At 41.8% G+C, this 20,709-nt stretch overlaps 1 protein-coding gene across 1 annotated transcript in view; it reads left to right on the forward strand.

Annotated features, from left to right (window-relative positions):
- LOC126209951 (protein Smaug homolog 1) overlaps positions 1-20,709 on the forward strand; it is a 108,827-nt gene that overhangs the window by 49,903 nt on the left and 38,215 nt on the right. The window contains 2 exon segments of the mRNA XM_049939066.1: positions 11,099-11,270; positions 14,853-14,963. Coding sequence (XP_049795023.1) covers positions 11,099-11,270; positions 14,853-14,963 — 283 coding nt within the window.

Genomic DNA, 20,709 nt, shown 5'->3' on the forward strand with positions numbered 1-20,709 from the left:
TTACAATACCTCTTACGAACTTTCTCGACAATCTTCTTAACTTCAGACTGTCACCTCCAGTATTCAGAGTTATCACTGAAGTGTAGCATTCTTAGAAATCGGCAATAACCGTCTCAGGGACCTAATTTCGCTGAAAACTTGTGTGTTCAAAAGTGTATTTCTGGACAGATAATCACTTAATTTTAGCTTCTTAACTTATGTCATTAGAAGGCAAAAAAAAAAAAAAAAAAAAAAATTCATTTCCTCAAATCCAGTGTCTTTCCACTTTGACAGTCAAGAGTTCACAGATTCTGTAGTATTTTCTCTGGTGTAAACGTAAAAAATTATTTTTGTCTGCAGTAAGTTAAAACAGTTCTTCAGACATAAATATCGCAAAAAGAAATGATAGAATGCTAATCTAGTTGACATTTGTGTCCTGAACTCGTCATCAAAGTAATCGTTTAATGACTGGAAATATGTTCCTTTCCAATCAAACATATCACTTAAGCACGCTCTTTTCCAAACCATTTCATTGTCACTTTCTGATTACTTGTATTCAGAGTAACTGCTCTCTGTAATTCTTGCTCTCCCCTCTGATGTAAAGGGTTGAGGACTGCATCTTAGAGATTCTGTTGAAGACTTGTCACTGCTAGCAATATCATACAATTCACACTCACTGTCGCACCTAGTGAGCATATCCAGGGTCTCTATATCCGGGCAACCATGGTGACATGACATTTCTCCTGTAGAAAACAAGAAAACTGACAAAAATAGGGAAGCAAAGTCAAATTCTGCAAAGAGGGAACACAGCAACAAACATACATGTATTCCCGAACTATGCGGTCATGCTACTTAACAGCTGCTGGAAAAGCAGGGCAGAGAGACAGCTCTGCACATTTACATGTGTCACTCTCAGGTACCTGTGACTCAGCATGCCTAAACTCATCCCTAGTGGTGGAAAGGCCGGTGGCACAGTATGCATCAACATGTTATCGCTGTAGGGAAAGCCGAGGGCCGTGCTTAAAAAAGTCGGGCACGCCGGGGAACAGCGAGGTATGACGAGTTAACATGTCCCCAGCAGTCAAAAGGTTAATGAAATTGGAGAATAATCTTGGAAGATTTTCTTGCACCTAGAATACAAAACTTTGATCATCGTACTGCAGTTTCTAGAATTATGGCCTCAGTTCAGACAGAAAAAATGGTGATTGTCTTACTTTAACATATTGGTATGTTGTTGGTGGTCAGTTACTATCTTGCAGTCTCAGGGCCAATGAGTGCAAGCTTTCAAAAATTTGATACGATTTTACTTCTTGTTTAAGTTTTCATGAGTTTTTACTCCCACAGGGGGGCTCATCACTTTTTGGCAGGTTCGTGCTTGGCTACCACGGGTCTCCAGCTTTTGCAGCATTTTTTCCCTTCCGTGCTGCATGTCTATCCTCTAGATATTCTTTTTCTCTTCCCTTAGTGGAACACGTCTAGGATGTTATTGGGAATGTTCTGCACTGTCTGTCGCTGATGTAACAACAGTCTCTCCTTTGTTTTTCACTCCCTATTCCTTTCTTCATTTCCCTTATCCTCTCGTTCTTCCACTTTGGCGTTTGAGGTTCCTCTTTTACTCCTTCCTCCCTGTGTGCTCCCGAAGGCTGGCCCACGTGTCTGTTGCATAACAGGTGACCGGGTAACTTGTAATTTCCAGCCCCGGGTCGACAGGTAGGGTTCACACATACCCCCTGGTACAGGCCGGGCCCAGGGACGTGTGACTGCCAAAACTGCAACCTTCCCAAATTGCCGATTGGTCCATGTGTCAGATGTTTGGGAGGTGTGATGTGAGGTGTGAAAAATCACTTAAGGTGGGAGCACCTGGTTTGTGAAGGGGGCCCCCAGTTGGAAGGAGCGTGCCGTCAGACGCTGGCAATCGTGGGGATTTTCTCGCAATGAGTCAATCGTCTTCCCAATCGATGTCTATGAAATGTAAACGTAATGAGGCTAACAATTCAAAGATCCTTCCCACTCTACCACAGTTCCTCGTGGTCTCGCGTACCAAAGAGGATCAGTCCTTCGCCACAATAAAGCTATTTATTATTCAGAAAGGTGTTGATGTAATTGCTGGCCCTGTGGAATCCTGCTCTTGTTTACAGAATGGCACTTTGCATTTGGAGACTGCTTTTGATTCTCAAGCACAACTGCTCGCTGCGTCACTTCTCCATGGCTACCCCCTTCGTGTTGATGCCTGTAGAACTTAGAATTCTTTCCATGGTGTAGTTCACACCGGGCCGCTCGACTGTCTGAGGCCAAAATCCGATCTTTTCTCTCCGATCGGGGTGTCATTGCCGTCCACTGTGTAATGGAAAAATGTAAATACCTCCTTAGTGCCCACCCGCACTCTTCTCCTCTCCTTTGATAGAGTTGTGCTGCCGTCAGAGGATGAAGCAGGCTATGAAATTAAGAAAGTCGGGCTGTACATTCCGAACCCAGTGCACTGCTACCAGTGTAATCGTTAATCATTGTAGGCACACCCAGCCAAATATATAACCTGTGGTGGGGATGCACACGAGGGCGATTGTCTGCCTCCTCCTCCCCGCTATATCAACTTCTATGGCAGCCATGCTGCCGCCTCTTAGGATTGTCCCGTGTATCTTGACGAATGAGCTGTCGAAGAGATTTGGGTAAAGGAAAAAGTGCCTTACCCAGTAGCTCGCAAGTTATAGTTCTCTGTTCTTGTTACCCCTCGCTCCATGAGGGATGTGGCCTTGCAGACGTGTGACCTAAAACTCAGCTCGAGGTTGTGTAATCGCCCAGTGTCGATGTAGCGTTGCCATTCCCCCGCCCCGCTGTGCGAGAAACTGTCAAACTCTTGTCTCGAGGGGCAAAGCCACTGGCTCCACAATCAGTAGGCAGGAAAGGACAGAAGGAATACTCCCACGAAGACTTCCTCCGTCCCTCCGGCCAAACACTGCCTGAGTCTTCCTCTACTTCCTCTAACCAGAATGGCTCAAAGAAGTCCACCGAAGACAAATGGTCTTCTTCTTCGGCAACTTGAAGATCCTATTAGACGGTGTCGCCACGTGGTGCCTTAGCCTGGTCTGCATCTGTCTCGCCAGTGCGCACCACCGACCATTTTTCAGCATTGGACTCCACGACTGACCGCACGAGCGAGCTGGTGCTTCTGTGGACCTTATGGAGCAGGATCCTCCTGCTTCTGTGCCCTGTAGTAGCAACTCTACACTGGCTGTGTCACTCGGCGGCCACTGAGTTAACATCCCTCCGTCTCTTCCTCCTCCAATGGAACGTTCACAGCCACAAAGAGGTTTTACGGCTGCTTTTAGCATCACAGCATCCCCTTGTACTCTGCCTTCAGGAAATGAAATTGTGCCCTCGTGACCACTTTGAGCTTACACATTACTTACCAATTCGTTTTGACCTTCCCCCTGAGGTCGGAATTCCATCTCTTGGGAGTGTCGTGCTGCTCGTACGGGACGACATTCGTAGTCGAGCCATCTCTCTGACTACCAGTCTTCAAGCTGTTGCAGTTTGCCTTTTCTTTCCCCGCCTGACTCTTTTTCCTCTGTATCATTTATGTCCCTCTGTCATTCGATTTCACCAGGGCAGACTTCCTTCAGTTTATTGGGCAGCTACCTCCACCATTTTTGTTACTCTGTCACTTTAATGCGCATCATCCCCTTTGGTGTTCTCCCAGGACCTGTCAGAGCGGTGCCCTCTTGGCTGACTTCTTAACCTCTTCTGCCCTACCACTGGAGCACCCACTTTTCTTTCCAACTCCTTGCACACCTTTTCCCATTTGGACCTATTCTTTTGCACTGTCCAGCTTGCCCATCGTCTTGAGTGAGTGGTCCATTCGTTCTGACACCTACTCGAGTAACCATTTCCCGTGTGCTCTCGCTTTGCTGACTCCTACCCCATCTCCTACCACATCGCGTGCACACCCAAATGACAGCTTCCTAAGGCTGACTGGCAGCTTTACTCCTCCCTGGCGACCTTCGAAGAAAGAGATTTCCCCAGTTGTAATGACCAGGTCGACTATCTCTCTTACGTTATCCTGACTGCTGCAGAATGTTCCGTTCCTCGCACTTCTCCTTTATCGCATCGTATCAGAGTTCCTCGGTGGACTGAGACATGCCGCGATGCAATTCGCGCACGGAGAAGTGCTCTCTGCATTTTTAACCGTCATCCTACGATGGCAAACTGCATTCATTATAAACAGATGCGTGCAAAGTGTCGTTGGGTTCTTTGGGATAGGAAACGAGCTAGCTGGATTTCATTTAGTAGTTCTTTTAACAGTTCCACCCCTTCCTCTGTCATGTTGGCCAACCTCGGACGGCTCTCTGGGACTAAGATCGATTCCCCCATGTCTGGCCTCACAGTAGCAGATGATGTTATCGTTGACCCTATTGCTATCTTCAACACCTTGGGCCACCATATTGTGGAAGTTTCAAGCTCTTCCCACTATTACCCTGCCTTCCTCCATCGGAAACAAGCAGAGGAAGCTTGTGTGATACCCTTCTCTTCTCCGTATCGTGAGTGCTACAATGCTGCCTTTACTATGAGGGAGCTCGATCGTGCTCTGTTCATCCTGATCCTCTGACTCGGGGCTGGATGCCATCCATATTCAGATGTTGCAGCAGCTTTCTCTTGTGGGCAAGCACTTTCTGCTTAACACACAAAACCGCATCTGGGCAGGGGCCACATTTCCTGGACACTGGCATGAAGCCATAGTCATACCAGTCACCTAAGTCCAGTAAGGAAAAAAAACCTTCCTTCCAGATACAGCCCCATCTATCTTACTAGCTGCGTTTGCAAGGAGATGGAACGTACGATTCGTGCCCGGCTGGTATGGTATCTCGGGTCTTGGAATTTACTGACAAATGCACACTGTGGATTTCAAGTGTGGTATTCTGCAGTTGACCATCTCATTACTTTGTCCACCCATGTCACGAATGGTTTTCTGTGGAAATCCCAGACTGGCCACGTTTCTCGATTTGGAGAAGACCTACGACACCTGCTGGAGAACTGGTATCCTCTGTACCCGTTACACGTGGGGCTTCGGTGGCCGCTTGCCCTGTTTCCTTCAGGCGATTTTTATATGCTAGAGTTTTCAAAGTGTGTGCGGTTTCTGCCTTGTCGGACACTTTTATCCGGGAAAACGGTGTGCCTCAGGGTTCCATCCCGAGTGTCGTCCTCTTCGCTATCACCATTAACCCTATCACGGCGTGTCTCCCACCGGCCATCTCCGGCTCCCCTTTTGTTGACAATTTTGCCATCTATTGCAGTTCTCCACAGACCTGTTTCACTGAGCAGTGTATTCAGTGGTGTCTCGATCGTCTTTAATCCTAGACCGTAGACAGTGACCTTCACATTTCCACTGACAAAACCGTCTGTATGAATTTTTGGCGACATAAGTGGTTTCTCCTACCACCTTTTCATCTCGGGCCTGTCGCCCTTCCATTCTACGAAATTCCTGGGGCTCGTGCTCGATAGGAAACTCTCTCAGTCCTCCCGTGTATCTTACCTGGCAGCCCGTTGTCTGCTGTTCCTCAGTGTCCAGCGTGTCCTCAATGGTACTCCCCGAGGTGCCGATCGAATCGCCCTCCTCTGTTTGTACTGGTCTCGTGTCTGTTCGAAACTAGACTGTGGGTGCTCTGTTTGTGTGTCTGCACGTCCATCCCTCTTCCACCGTCGTTGCATCGGTTTGGCCACGAGTGTCTTTCACACTGGCCCAGTTGAGTTTGTATGCTGAAGCTGCTGAACTACCCCTGTCCTACCACTTTCTCCTCGGCATGTATGCGTGCCGTTTGTCTGCTGTGCACGGCCACCCGTCCTGTGCTCCCTTCTTTGACGATTCCTTTGATCGTCAGTATGGGGCTCGTCCCTCTTCCCTGTTATCTCCTGGAGTCTGCTTTCCACACTTGCAACAGTGGGTTAACATCACTCTACCCGCACCTTTCCCAGTGGGTGTGAACCCTTCACCACCTTGGCTTTGTGAAGCAGCCCATGTTAACCTTGGCCTTCATTCGATTCCTAAGGACACTACCTCAGCCTCGGTCTATTGCCTTCAGTTTAAAGACCTTCGCGTGGAACTTCACGATAGTACCTTCGTATACAGTGGTGGCTCTCGGACTGACCGTGGGGTCGGGTGTGCCTTCGTCATTGGGACACGTATCTTTCACTATCGGCTTCCGGCACACTCCGCAGTATTTACAGCCGAGCTCGTTGCCTCGTATCGGACCGTGGAGTACATCTGGCGACACAGCCTTTTCGATTGTGTCCTCTGATCTGACTCACTCGGTGCCCTTCAAAGCCTATGTGCGCCGTACACCGTCCGTCCCTTAGTGCAGCGTGTCCAGGAAAACGGTCAACCGCTCACTCTTGGTGGAGCTAGTGTGATGTTTCTGTGGGTTCCTGGTCATGTTGGTCTGCCAGGGAACGAGGCTGCTGACACTGCTGCCAAAGCTGCAGTCCTCGTACTGTAGCTTGTTGATCCTATATTCCCACCGATGCTCTCCATGTTGGCAGCTTTCGAGAGGTGGTGTCCCTTTGCCATTGTTAACGGTCCTCCCTTCACGGGAATAAGCTCTGGCCTATTAAGCCTCTCCCAGTGGCTCGGTCGACCTCCACTCTGCCCTCCCACCGGGAGGAGGTCATTTTAACTAGACTGTGTATTAGGCACTGCCTTTTTAGCCATCGTCATTTGCTAAGTGGCACTACCCCCCACTTGGTACACATTGTGCTCAAGTTTTAACTGTCCACCACTTCCTGATGGAATGTCCATTTTTTAACCTTTTGCGTTCCTGTTTGGGTTTGCCGATTGAGTTATCAGCCATTTTAGCAGATGACGTGCAGGCTGTCGACTGTGTCTTACTTTTTATCTGCCAAAGCAATATGGCAATTTAATTTTTTGTTTTGGACCTCTGTTTCTGTGTGGTGTCTTTTTAGCCCTTTTTCCACATGCCTGTTTTTATCCGTCTCCTATTATGTCAATTGGGTCTGCTGTAGAGTCTTTTCTTAACTCATCTCTGTCTTCGTGTTCTATAGTTTTGACTTGGGCACATACGACCCTAGTTGTTTTTGTGCCCTAAAACAAAACAAACCAACCAACCAACCAACCAACCAAAGAGTTTTTACTTTGCTTTGATTTTATGTGAAGTGTTGCTGCCATGTGTGAGAAGTTAAAGGATGACATTCTTAGTGCACAAAAGATTTGTACGGCAAGCCATGAAGATCTACTAAAAAGTTCACTTCACTATGTCTCCTTCAGATATTTCAGTTATTTTATCATGAATAGCCCATTTCTGCCAGATTCAAACAAGAAATGCTTGTTGAATGTTCAGAGTTGAACTTTAGTGGATGGTGCTTTCCTTAGAGCATACAGTGCTTACATTCCGGAAATGTATTATTCATCAATTGTTATGTTGCTTACTGTACAGGTTTTAGTTCATCCTTAAAATCAATGTGCGCTTAGATAATGATTACTATCCCTGTATCGATTCTATGGAATTTTCTTTGTTCCCTCATATGTGTTAGCTGTTAGTTATTCTATCTACTAAAAACTACAGGTCACCCTCGTATGAAAACATTTTTGTTCACTGTAGAAGGTGGCGGGTCTTTATCAAGGGTGAATTCAATTTTTTGCAAAAAGTGTGGCCATATTTCGAAATCTCCACAAAATAGCATAGGTTAATGGCTGGTAGCTTGACAGAGACATGTACAGTGCATTGCGTGTGGACATTGTAGGTGTTGTTGTAGTCATCTTCAATGTTAATTCTGAAAGTTTGTATTAGATTGCATTTGTAGAAACATTTAATTTCGTCTATATATTCCTCACAGTCCAACACATCTGAGACATATTAATCATCACGGAGAAAATGGTGAATTGCGTCACTCAATGAAACGAGCTCCTCTAAAGTGTCTTAAAGACAATTCCTGTAGTGTTCAAATTTTAAAACATCTTTCTGTAATAAAGCCATCAACAGCCGTACAAAATAGTGTAGTGTTAGTCCTATGCCTAACTCACTTTCTTGTGGAGTGTGCTAGCTGTTTTTCTAGTTCGTCTGGCATTCCATCTTGGTAAAGGTGGCAGAACAAAATTGTTTGAGTCCACTAGTGAATAGATGAGATGTTGGGCAAGGAACTTGTGTGTAAATGTAAAATGAATGAAACTTTTCTTAACACATTTGCTGTTGGTGATCTTGTGGCGAAAGTTTCTTGCTTGCAATTGCAACACAAAACAAAGTTCCTGGATCACCCCATAAACATCATTTTGAAATAAGCAATTCATACAATCGTATTATAGTGAAATGGTCTTATTTGTGATACAGTCCTGTTTCCTGCAGCATGAAGTAAGCCATTAATTGTTAAAATCGCGGAGCAAATAATTATTTTTACTCAGTTTTTTGGCACCAGAATATTATGCGGCAGCACCAGGATTTCAATATACCGTATTTACTCGAATCTAAGCCACACTCGAATCTAAGCCGCACCTGAAAAATGAGACTCGAAATAAAGGAAAAGGAAAAAAAAAAAAAAATCCCGGATGTAAGCCGCACCTGAAATTTGAGACTCGAAATTCAAGGGGAGAGAAAAGTTTTAGGCCGCACCTCCAAATCGAAACAAAGTTGGTCCATTGTAATATGAGACACAATTTAAGTCGAATGAATGACGATACAACTACAGTAGTTTGGTTCAAGTCGTAAGCTTAGCAGTTAAGCTTTACCAGGTAGTGCTATGCGTCAGGCGCTCCGTCCGTATTGATACGGGTACCCTTCCTTTTTCACGTGCTTCGTCTGGTTTGAATCGATTGTTTATTTTGCTTTGATCTGATAAGTGCTGTTTTCTTTGTTATAGGTGTTTACGTCACTCTAAGCTGAAAATGCATTACTGTACTGTGTCATGCATTGTTTGTCGCATTCTGATAGTGCGTGTTTACGGCCTGTGCCGCTCGCGGCATGGCTTGCTTTTGTGCGCGCTACCGCCGCTTACAATAAAAAAAAAAGAAAGGAATTGTCTCATTAGCGAAACAATGGCAAGAGACTGCTATTTGTTGTTACTTACACCGCTGCTTTCTTTGATAATGATCAACAAGAACCAAATAATAGACTTCGTATGATAGAACATGTTCTGAACGAGAGTTGGGCGAAAATGTTTCTCCGTTTGAAAAACTTCGCGGCCGCTTCTTTAGTACATCAAATTCTGCACAGAAATTAGTCATCTTAGATTTAAAAATCTAGTCAGTTGCCTTGCTTCATTTCTGACTGTATCACTATTAGGCACAAGAATAATACGAATATAAACATGACACGATACGTATATTCTTCCGCGTTTGCTGTTGTCTCTCTCTAGTTTCGTAGTTTATTAGGCAGACATGATTTAAATGAGATAGCAGCAAACACGAAAGAATACATGGCAAAATGTTTATATTCTTATTATTCTTATGGTGAAGAGAATACTGCATGTGATTGACATTTCATCAGGTTCCTATTAGCAACCATCTCTTCTCACAGGTAGGAAAAAATTCAGAACGTAGAGTTGGCCATATTGACAAACATTCCAAACAGTTTTGCCAATCGGATTTTCATAGTACATTGAAGTTCTGGTACATTCGAAGATGAACAATACGGAATTTGTGTTTACTTCGTTGGATAATGTATGAAAATGTAGTGGACGAAACTCGGGGCGGAGAAAAAAAGCTAGTCTTCAACCTTTTTTTTTTAATTTATTTACTGACGTAGAGGTTTTGGCGCCAGTATTTATCATTGTGCCTTCAAAGCATGCCTGTGTAGCGCTACATATATTAGACGGCAGAAGTTAGTTGTGGCGGCACCTATCAACATTTTTCAGAACTTCCGCTTGCTTTGCACTCGATTCTAAGCCGCAGGCGGTTTTTTGGATTACAAAAACCGGAAAAAAAGTGCGGCTTAGATTCGAGTAAATACGGTATCGTTGATTTCCCACAAAGGAACATACCTCATTGGACATAGAACATATAAAGTAAATGATAATCAATATTGTCAGTATGTCTATAACTAAAAGCATCAGCCCACAACATACAGATTGTTAAATTTATCTCAAGTTTATATCTTCACTGAGTACCTGGTGTTGCCTGGGTTAGCTACTTGCCACAGTTATTGGTATCATTGGAAATTTCCGTAAAGTAAAAGTGAGATATGGGGCAAAACTTAACCTTGTAATAAAGCTCACTACATTGCTTAGGCTTTCTTTTTTTGTGTAAAAATACAGGTACTGCTGTAATTTCATGTGTTGATTCTTCTCCATTTACGTCAACAGAATCGCCTTCAGTTAAAATACATTCTGAATTACTCCAGTGTTTCAATAAGATTTCTTTGGATATGGTATTTAACTTGTATATATTACATAAAAATGGAAAATAGTTACTACAATTACCAAGCACATTGTGCACAACTGATTCTAAATAAAAATTGTATTTCCTTTGGGAATGCGAGTAGGTTCGTGCTTAGAGGGTGAATGACGCATGGCTGCCACTCGTTTCGTTGGTCAGCCATCCAAGAATCTTGAGCTTAAAGACATTATGCTAATCGTTTTCATTTGTGGTTTTTTGTTTGTGTTAGAGATTTTTCAGTGGTCCACTATCTCTGATGCTTCATTTGTTATTGATTTAAAAAAGTCGTATGAAGAAAGTGCAAATTGTATTTGACAAGATGGATGTTTTCAGAATCCTTGCCGATTGTTGTGGAGGTCTGCTAGAGAGATACCACTGTACCTTTGAGTTAAGTATATTTTCTTTGGTTTTAAAAGAGATGTATATCAACGATATTGGACAATACTTTTGGGGAGCACTTATGCTACATGTGTTAGATAAGTGTGACCTGTGCTTTCTTATAGCTACGTGGCACTATTTTTATTTTTTCTCTCCCTACTTTATAGGTAGTAATCATATTTAAATTGGCAGTTAGTTTAACCTCAAGGTGTGATTAGTATAGACGTAGAACGTCGTACATACTTCAAAATATGTTGGTTTGTTTTGTATCATTTTTCAGTTTAGTCCTACAGGATATTAGTCAAATTGGTGGCCAGATTTCCCTGTCTGCTTCAGCAGAAGAGTGTAAAAAGATTCTCCCCTTTGCAGGACGACCTCAGCTACAATGCGAGGAACAAGCCCCGCAGCTTCTCACTGTCCTCGGAGCACCCGCCTCCGCTGTCGCCGCAGAGTTCACTGGCGTCGTCAGGCAGTGGCTCTGAATCGCAGCTGGAGGATAACATTTCCCTGCAGCAGGGACCCGACCCTGTCGGCATGAGGGGTGAGTTCTAAAGGGGGCAAGGGAAATCTATAGATATTTTAATGCACTGTAAATTCTGTGTATGGTATGGTATAAAAGTGTGAGAATGATTGATGTTTCACCGTTTTCATTTATTTTAATGTTATCCAATTCTTACTTTCCTCTCAGACTAAGATTGGGCGTAGATAAATTTCCCCATATCTACATATACGACAACCCATCACGCACGTGTGTGCGCCTGTGTTTTCTGGTTAGTTAGATAACGTTTTGGCCAAAGCTGATTTGTGGTAGTGTTTTATTTCACCAATCTAGTTTCAGGCATTGCTATCATCAGCAGTACCTGTTTTGCACACATAAAAGATAAACATTTCTTATGGTAAGTTAGTACAGTGTATATTGTAAAGTTTTATGTATCTAGGATTTTTCAGATCATTGTAATTTTCTGTAGCATATCCCAGTGACAGTATTTTGTAATGTTCATGTAATAATATAATTACGTGATTGATGTATACATATGTAATCAGTATAAGGAATTTGTAATGAAATGTACAGGGTGATCACAGTCTTGTCCTGATTATAAAAATTTATTACAGAATAACTGTTTGACATAATAAGCTACATTTGATGCCATTACATAGATTAGTTTATCTAATTTTTGTGGCCAATAGATGGCACTAGTGCTCCATAACACCATTGCGGTCTGTTAGGTCACGTTAATTGCTGGCAAAATGGCGTTGAAGCAGGAGAAAGCGCAGTGTGTGCTGTAGTTTCACAGAACGAAATTGCCCATCAGTGTTCAGTGTAAATTTCGGGTTTCTTATGGACACAGCCCTCCTGACATTAAATCAATAAACCAATGGTATGCAAAGTTAACGAAATGGGCAGCATTGAAGATCGTCCTCGAAGTGGCAGGGCTCTTGTGAGCGATGCAACTGTCCATCGTGTTCGGCAGTCACTTCAACGGAGTCCATCCAAATCAACTTGTCAAGCATCACTTGAACTTAAAGTACCGCAAGCAAGTGTGGTGAAGATTCTTCATGAAAGGCGTAGGTTGCATGCTTACAAAGTGCAAATCGTGCAGTCCTTGCAGCTGAATGATTTGCTGACAATTGCTGAATTTGCAGCTGAGATTCTCAACAGGATTGATGACGCTAACAATTACTTAAATCGCTTATGTTTTACCAATGAATCCACCTTTCATGTCAGTGGAATGGTAAATAGGCATAATGTCCTTATATGGGTTTCAGAGTCTCCATATGCTACTGTACAGTTACAGCGAGACATGAATAAGTGAATGCTTGGTGCGGCCTTGTGCATAAGAAAGCTTTTGGACTGTTTTTCTTAATGGAAAAATCCATTACCACTAACATATACTTAGATGTTTTGCAATAGTTCATTGCCCCACAATTAGAAAAATGTCAGCCATGGATACTTTTCCAGCAAGATGGAGCAATCCCCCTCACCCTACTGGGCTTTGATAGTGTGCGATTTCCTGGATGAAACATTTCCGGATCGGTGGATTGGAAGGAACGTTCAAACACCCTGGCTATCCCGCCCTCCAGACATTATGCCTCTTGACTTTTTTTCTGGGGCTATATCAAGGACTGAGTCTTCGTCACACCAGTTGCTGACTTCAACGAACTGAAGGCTAGGATACAATCTGCTGTGGCTACTGTGACAGAACACATGTTAAGAAACACCTGGTGGGAACTGGAATACTGCCTTGACATTCTCAGAGCTATCAAGGGAGCACACGTTGAGGTTTACCAACGTAAGCGGTCTTAATAATTTACATTTGATGCCATTACATAGATTAGTGTTAAGGGTTTTTTTATGTCAAATGGTTATTTTGTAATAAATTGTTATAATTACGACAAGACTTTGTGCTCACCTTGCCTATTTGTCATTGGCAAATGCTATATGTGCAAAAATTACTTTCGGTATATATCACGGCATATATATAAAATGGTACTTCAGATTTGTTATCTTTGAAGTTTTTAATTTTTTATTGATCTGTTTGTTTAGAATAATGCCAGGATGTTTTGTAAAATATGTAAAAATTTCTATTTATTCCAAATATTTAGTAAAGTACCATTTTTTGCAATATATAGCACTAATAGGATTCTGCCATGTCACTGGCTGTGGTTTTGTTCTTTCAAGACAGATTCATGCCATATAGGGTCAGATGTCTCTTAAATCTTGTTTTGAAATTTCATCCAGTTTGTCCTGTGTGAATTTTCTTTCAGTTATTGCATTTTAACTTGTATACAGGCAAATGTGCAAATTTACAGGGTTGTTCTATGTTAAGACAAATTTGTGATACGTGTGTTCAGTGCTCTGAAGCCTATTTTTAGGTTGCTATTATGGAGCGCAACTCCGATTTTATCTGAAATTTTTCCCAGTGGGGTATGACAGTGAATTCTGTATATTTCCCATAATTTGCCCTTGTTGGCGTAATGGTGGCATTCATTTTGTAAACTTGTGTGTAGTTTTCTGGTATAAATTTCGTAAGTATGGTGATGTTGTAACGATTGTGTTGTTGTTGTTGGTTCCCCCCCCCCCCCCTGCCCCCCCCCCTTAGTGTTCAGATGATAGCCAATGGATACTTCATTGTCTTCTCTCTCTCTCTCTCTCTCTCTCTCTCTCTCTCTCTCTCTCTCTCTTTCTACACAGGTTCATAAATAAGCTTTTTTGTGTGGTTTTGCATGATGACCTGTTATGTATTACATAATCTGTTGTTGCTGTTTTTGGTATGTTGAATTTGTGTGTTGTTCCATCTCTTGTGATTTTGGGATCAAGAGAATTTGTTTCTTTGTCTTATCCACGTTCAATTGTAAACACATTTTTTATATAGGTTATTTCCTTGTGAGTGGAAGGTGTCCATTTCCTTTCGTATCCTTTCAAATAAAATTGTCATGTACGTATGTGCAGTAGTATTGAACTATATTTGTCCATTGTGGATGGTTAAAAAAAAATTCTCCATATGGTGATGAAAAATATTAGTGTACCATCAAGGCAATGTCCCATTGCTAAACCATGCTCTTGTATACGTAGATGGTTGTTGATCTTAAAGTAGTTACAGAAGTGTCGAGCTGCAGAGCACCACACACACAATGTAGAAGTAACCTCCTTTATCAACAACTGATAACTTCTAATAAAGAAAAATAAAAGTTTCAGTATAACCATAGCAGTCAGTTGAGGCTGCTTAAGCTATTGCACATCTTTTTTTGATATTTATCTGGTGTGTGTACAGTACTTACACGATATTGTCTCACCTTCAGGTACCTATTCGGTGTGGTTCATGAATCAAATACCAGAAGTACCTTAAGTGCTGTTCCATTATGGGAGGTACATGATGTGTTTCACACTGCTGTTAAAGTGTTCGCAGCATTAGTTGTGAAGCGTGCTTCACAGGTGCACAAAAATGAGACAGTAGTCTTGAAATAGATTATGTATACACGAGCCAAACATAATAAAATTTAAAAAATTACAACTGTAAGAAAGTTCTCTTTTATTGGAATTATTGAATCATTAACAGCTAAAAGTCTTGTGGACGTTTGCTACATAACCAACATCTAGAAAATAATGATTCTTTCTTTTCAGATGTACCAGCGTGGCTGAAATCCCTTCGCCTGCACAAATATGTCAGCCTTTTCTTGACACTGACGTATGAGGAGATGATGGCACTGACTGAAGAGTGGCTGGCTGCGAGGGGTAAAGGCTTTTTATTATTTAAAATTTGATGTGAAGAACTCTGATAATTTCGAAGTGGATATTATAAGTAGAGTATCTTAGTTTCACTTTACATAAATTTAAGAACTACTGACAGCCTTGGGAGAGCCAGTCCTGACAAAACTCTACCATCTGGTGAGCAAGATGTATGAGACAGGCGAAATACCCTCAGACTTCAACAAGAATATAACAATTCCAATCCCAAAGAAAGCAGGTGTTGACAGATGTTAAAATTACCGAACTATAAGTTTAATAATTCACAGCTGCAAAATACTAACACGAATTCTTTACAGACGAATGGAAAAACTGGTAGAAGCCGACCTCGGAGAAGATCAGTTTGGATTCCGTAGAAATGTTGGAACACGTGAGGCCATACTGACCTTACGACTTATCTTAGAAGAGAGCTTAAGGAAAGGCAAACCTATTTTTCTATCATTTGTAGACTTACAGAAAGCTTTTGACAATGTTGACTGGAATACTCTCTTTCAAATTCTAAAGGTGGCAGGGGTAAAATACAGGGAGCAAAAGCCTATTTACAATTTGTACAGAAAGCACAGTCGAGGGACATGAAAGGGAAGCAGTGGTTGGGAAGGGAGTGAGACAGGGTTGTAGCCTCTCCCCGATGTTATTCAATCTGTATATTGAGCAAGCAGTAAAGCAAACAAAAGAAAAATTCGGTGTAGGTATTAAAATCCATGGAGGAGAAATAAAAACGTTGAGATTCGCCGATGACATTGTAATTCTGTCAGAGACAGCAAAGGACTTGGAAGAGCAGCTGAACGGAATGGACAGTGTCTTGAAAGGAGGATATAAGATGAACATCAACAAAAGCAAAACGAGGATAATGGAATGTAGTCGAGTTGTCTCAGGCGATGCTGAGGGAATTAGATTAGGCAATGAGACCCTTAGTAGTAAAGGAGTTTCGCTATTTGTGGAGCAAAATAACTGATGATGGTCGAAGTAGAGGATATAAAATGTAGATTGACAATGGCGAGGAAAGCGTTCCTGAAGAAGAGAAATTTGTTAACATCGAGTATAGATTTAAATGTCAGGAAGTCGTTTCTGAAAGTATTTGTACAGAGTGTAGCCACGTATGGAAGTAAAACGTGGACAATAAATAGTTTGGACAAGAAGAGATAGAAGTTTTCGAAATGTGGTGGTACAGAAGAGTGTTGAAGATTAGATGGGTAGATCACACAACTAATGAGGTGGTATTGAAAAGAATTGGGGAGAAGAGGAGTTTGTGGCACAACTTGACTAGAAGAAGGGATCGGTTGGTAGGACATGTTCTGAGGCATCAAGGGATCACCAATTTAGTATTGGAGGGCAGCGTGGAGGGTAAAAATTGTAGAGGGAGACCAAGAGATGAATACACTGAGTAGATTCAGAAGGATTTAGGTTGCAGTAGGTACTGCGAGATGAAGAAGCTTGCACAGGATAGAGTAGCATGGAGAACTGCATCAAACCAGTCTCAGGACTGAAGACCACAACAACAAAAAATTTCTGGGTCTGTTTTCAGTTGGAGACAACTTTAAAGCTTCTTTGTCATTGCTAAATTCAGTCATCAATTTGTAACACAACTTACCGAATTTTGTTTATCCTATTGTGAAATTTGATCATCAAAAGCACTTAAGTGTCAGATTTCCATCAACGATTAAACCTGCTTCACTTGGATCTTTGCGAGTCCCTTCTGTTTAGGAAGAAGGGATGCAGCCATTTTCTTGAAAACGGAAAACTGTGTGTCAACAGCTTGATGACTTAATGGGTGTTGAACTACAACCAGTCTCTGCAGACTGAAGAAAATGTTCTCAGGTTCCCATTGATGTTGGGTGGTTAAAATGCGAGGAGCTTTTGATGCATTACTCATTGGCCGCTGTCAGGTGAGATGACTGCTATTGGTGGCTGGTGCACCTTAATATAATCTAGCAGTTGGCTGGGACATCACTGGCAATTATATTACTGCATGGCTTCTATAGTGCAGAGACATTCGTATTGTAGTTCACATGTTCCATCATTAGTGCTATCCATGTCAGCAGGAAAATTCACAGTGCTGTATTCATAGTGTAGTGTTGGAGGCTATTGCTCATAGCCCTGGAGAGTTTGGTGTGGTATTTCCTTTTGTGATGATGGGGCTCATTGTGCAGTGTGTTTTGTCTGCTGTTTCACTTGTGATCAGGCACAGAATTGCACTGTTATGCAGACATTGGTAAATTCTTTAAGAATATCTGAAACAGATGATATATCCCATGAGCTGAGTCACTTACACAAGATCTTCAGGAACAACAGCTACAATATTGTCCGAATAAATGAAGAACCGAAATAAGACCCGACGAGGAGCGAGAAAATGAAATTGCCAAAATTATAGATACAGTAACATGTGCTTCTTACTCACCTGGTAAATTATGAAATACTTACATCGCAGTTCAGGTTCCAGAAGGGCCAAACAACTGAAACAGATTTTTGTATGTTCACTGAGCACCCAAAAAAGGGGGTAAGATTCCAGATGATAGTATCGTGAGCTTGTGTGCGAAACTAATGTAATTTTTAGATTATACACATGTGTGTCTGACAAATTACCTGTAGTAATAAATGTATTGAGTAAAATTTCAAAAATTCATCAGACACTGCTCGAAATGGCATACAATACAGAGTGTTGTTGATAGGATAATTCTTTAATTTGTATCTTCTTAAACCTCAAACCTGAGCTACACCTTGAGAAGCCATATAGTTAAGGTAGCCAACTTTGAATTGATCACTTTAAAAGGTTTTGCAGTTGTTTGTGAAGGTTTCTTTTTCATTTTAAGTTTATTGATATTTAGTGCGCCCCCCCCCCCCCCCCCCCTTTTTCCCTGAAACAAACGCATATATAGTAAGGAAAGTTCTGGCAGAATGTAAATAACTCGGGAGTAAACGAGACTGTTCACCAAATAGCAGAGGCAGTCAGTTGTTGACAGGCATGCAAAAGAGAGAACCTGTTAAGTTATTCTGAAAGCTTTGTAGAGCTACTATTTGCACAAAATGTGGGACACAATTAACTTGACAATTGTGCATTTTCTACTTCTCGCAGCATAATGAATGGTCCATAAAATTTTGGGCATGCAGCTACGCAGATAAAATTTCTTCCACTGATATTTCGGCTGCGTATCATCTGGCCATCCTCGAAGTGAGTCACAAGACTGACAAGGTGCCCAGGGCGGAGCCTTAAATGTTACACCATGGCAGTATTGCACATGTGGGTCACAGACACTGGTCAGCAGCAAAGAGAAACGCTTACACATGCACTGCCTGTGGCGAAGGGGTACAGACATTAAATTTGCTTATCAATATATGTTTGGCGGCAGCGACACCGTGATGACTTCTCTGCAGTTTAATCACCCCAGGAGCTGGATTCTGTGTTTTTTTTCCAAATTAAAAACATTATCCCTCAGCATTAAATTATTATTTAATCCAATCTCTATAGCTTCCTTGAAGAGAGAATCCCAAATGGAAGAGGTGGATGTTAAAATCTTCACATCACTGTAGTAAATGGTCTGCCCTGTACCAATAAAATGTTCAGCCACAACTGACTTATTTGGCTGTGATAAGCATGTGTATCTTTATGTTCCACACATCTCATGAACGGTGCGTGTTGTGAAACCTATGTATGGACTTCTCCCAATTTTCAGAAAGAAATCTGATACATATCCACCTTGCAAAGCAATAAATCATACTTAACAGAATTGAGTAAACCTGCAGCCTTCGTGGGAGGCCAGAAGATCGCCTTAACACAGTGTTTCCCGAGAACACATCCTATCTTTGAGGAAAGAGCACCCATGTAGGGCAGAAATTCACTTGATCTGAAGGAATTACTATCTTCTCCCACCCCCCCAAAAAAATCACATAACTGCATTCTAGGTTTTATGTTGGATGCTCTACGAATTTATTGTGGAGAAAACCCGTTTGCTTTAAAAATGCTTGTGAGGTATGCAAGCTCTCCTTGCAAACTATCTTTATTGAATATACAGTGCGCTCTACACACTAAGGTCTTAAGAACATCAATGGCTTGTGAAGCTTGATGGCAGCTACTGGCATGTAAATATAGATTTGTATGTGTTGGTTTACGATATACAGCATGTCCTAATGTGCCATAAACTTTACGGCAAATGACAACATCACAAAAGGAGGCAGCTGTCTTTTTCTATTTCCATAGTAAATTTGATACTAGCATGGATTGAAATCAAATGCTCAAGAAATAGATATAATTCGTCCATACTGTGTGGCCATACTGCAAATGTGTTGTCTACGTACCCCCAGAAGATCATTGCTTTTTAAAATTTGATGAGTCCAGTGCCTTGTTCTCGAAGTCTTCCATGAATAATTTAGCTAACAGAGGGGAGAAAGGGCTTCCCATAGCAACTCCTTCAAACTCCTCATAAAATTCACCAATCAACTGAAAATAAGACAGCAAAAACACATGTTAACATAAGGCCGTGATGTTCTTACCAAAACGTTGGCTGATAGAAAGAGAGAGAGAGAGAGAGAGAGAGAGAGAGAGAGAGAGAGTGTCTTTTAAAGGTACCATGGTATATAATGATACCACGTCAAAACTAATGAGCAGGACCATATTATTTAGTCTGACATTGCTAAGTCTCTGAATAAAATCCATAGAATTATGAATCCGGTGACTACATTTTCTTAACAGTGGTTGTAACCAGGAAGCTAAATATTTGGCAGAAAAATACGTTGGTGAACCAGTAGTGCTCGTTACAGGCCTCACACACACATCCTCTAGACGCTCATTCTTATTCATCTTGTGAACTTTGGGGAGCCGATACAGTCTCAGTAGTACTGCACCTCGAACTTTTAAACTCATTACGATTTCCTTTGCTAGTGATGTAGTGTTAAACAAGGTAGCAGTCTTTGTCACTTGTTGGTAGGCTCTTTGTTAATCTTCTGGTATGCACCAGAACTAAGTAGACTGTATAACTTTTCCTTATAGACTTCCTGAGGCAAAATGACAGTACCATTACTTTTATCAGCATGTAGGATGACTGTGTTAGTATCTTCAAGCAGCTTTCGTATCTCGAATCTCTCTTCTTTGGAAACATTAATTCTTTGTGGTTGATGTTTCATAATTGCCCAGCAGCTTCCACATCTAATTTCTTCAGCTGAGTCCTCTGATAGCTGTCAGACAGCTTTCTCAGCGACACTGATGAAATATGATATCAGCAAAGTCTTAAGAGTGGGGGCAAAATTTAGCCCTTTACTTAAGACAGATAAACTAACTTCATCCAGATCCTAACCCCATCAAATTTATGACAGGATGTCAAATAACAGTCCATCTGAGAAGGCTGGTCTAACAGGCTGTACTTGGCAATCTGTCTTTTTGTAGCCACTTTGCCATCTGTCACTCTGAGGATGACCAGACATCTGCAACCGAAATATCAATGGAAGAAATTTTCTTTGCACTGCTACACGCCTGAATTTTAATGGACTATTCATTACGTTGCGAGAAGTTGAAAAAGCCATCGAGTACCTCTTCGGGAAGGAGATGGTTTTGGGGGGTCGTAGTTTGGACATATTACAACACCAGAGAGCAAGACTGTTGATCTCCTTGAGTTTCTTACTGAAGTGCCAGGATCATGGAGTTGTTCCAAAATTTGCAAGATCGGTTCATTTCGTCAAAAACACTGCAATAAATAGAATTTTACATAGGGCTGGTTCTGCTATTGTCAGAGAAATAATTCAT

The sequence above is a fragment of the Schistocerca nitens genome, chromosome 10 (genome assembly GCF_023898315.1).
Source record: "Schistocerca nitens isolate TAMUIC-IGC-003100 chromosome 10, iqSchNite1.1, whole genome shotgun sequence".
Taxonomy (NCBI): Eukaryota; Metazoa; Arthropoda; class Insecta; order Orthoptera; family Acrididae; genus Schistocerca; species Schistocerca nitens.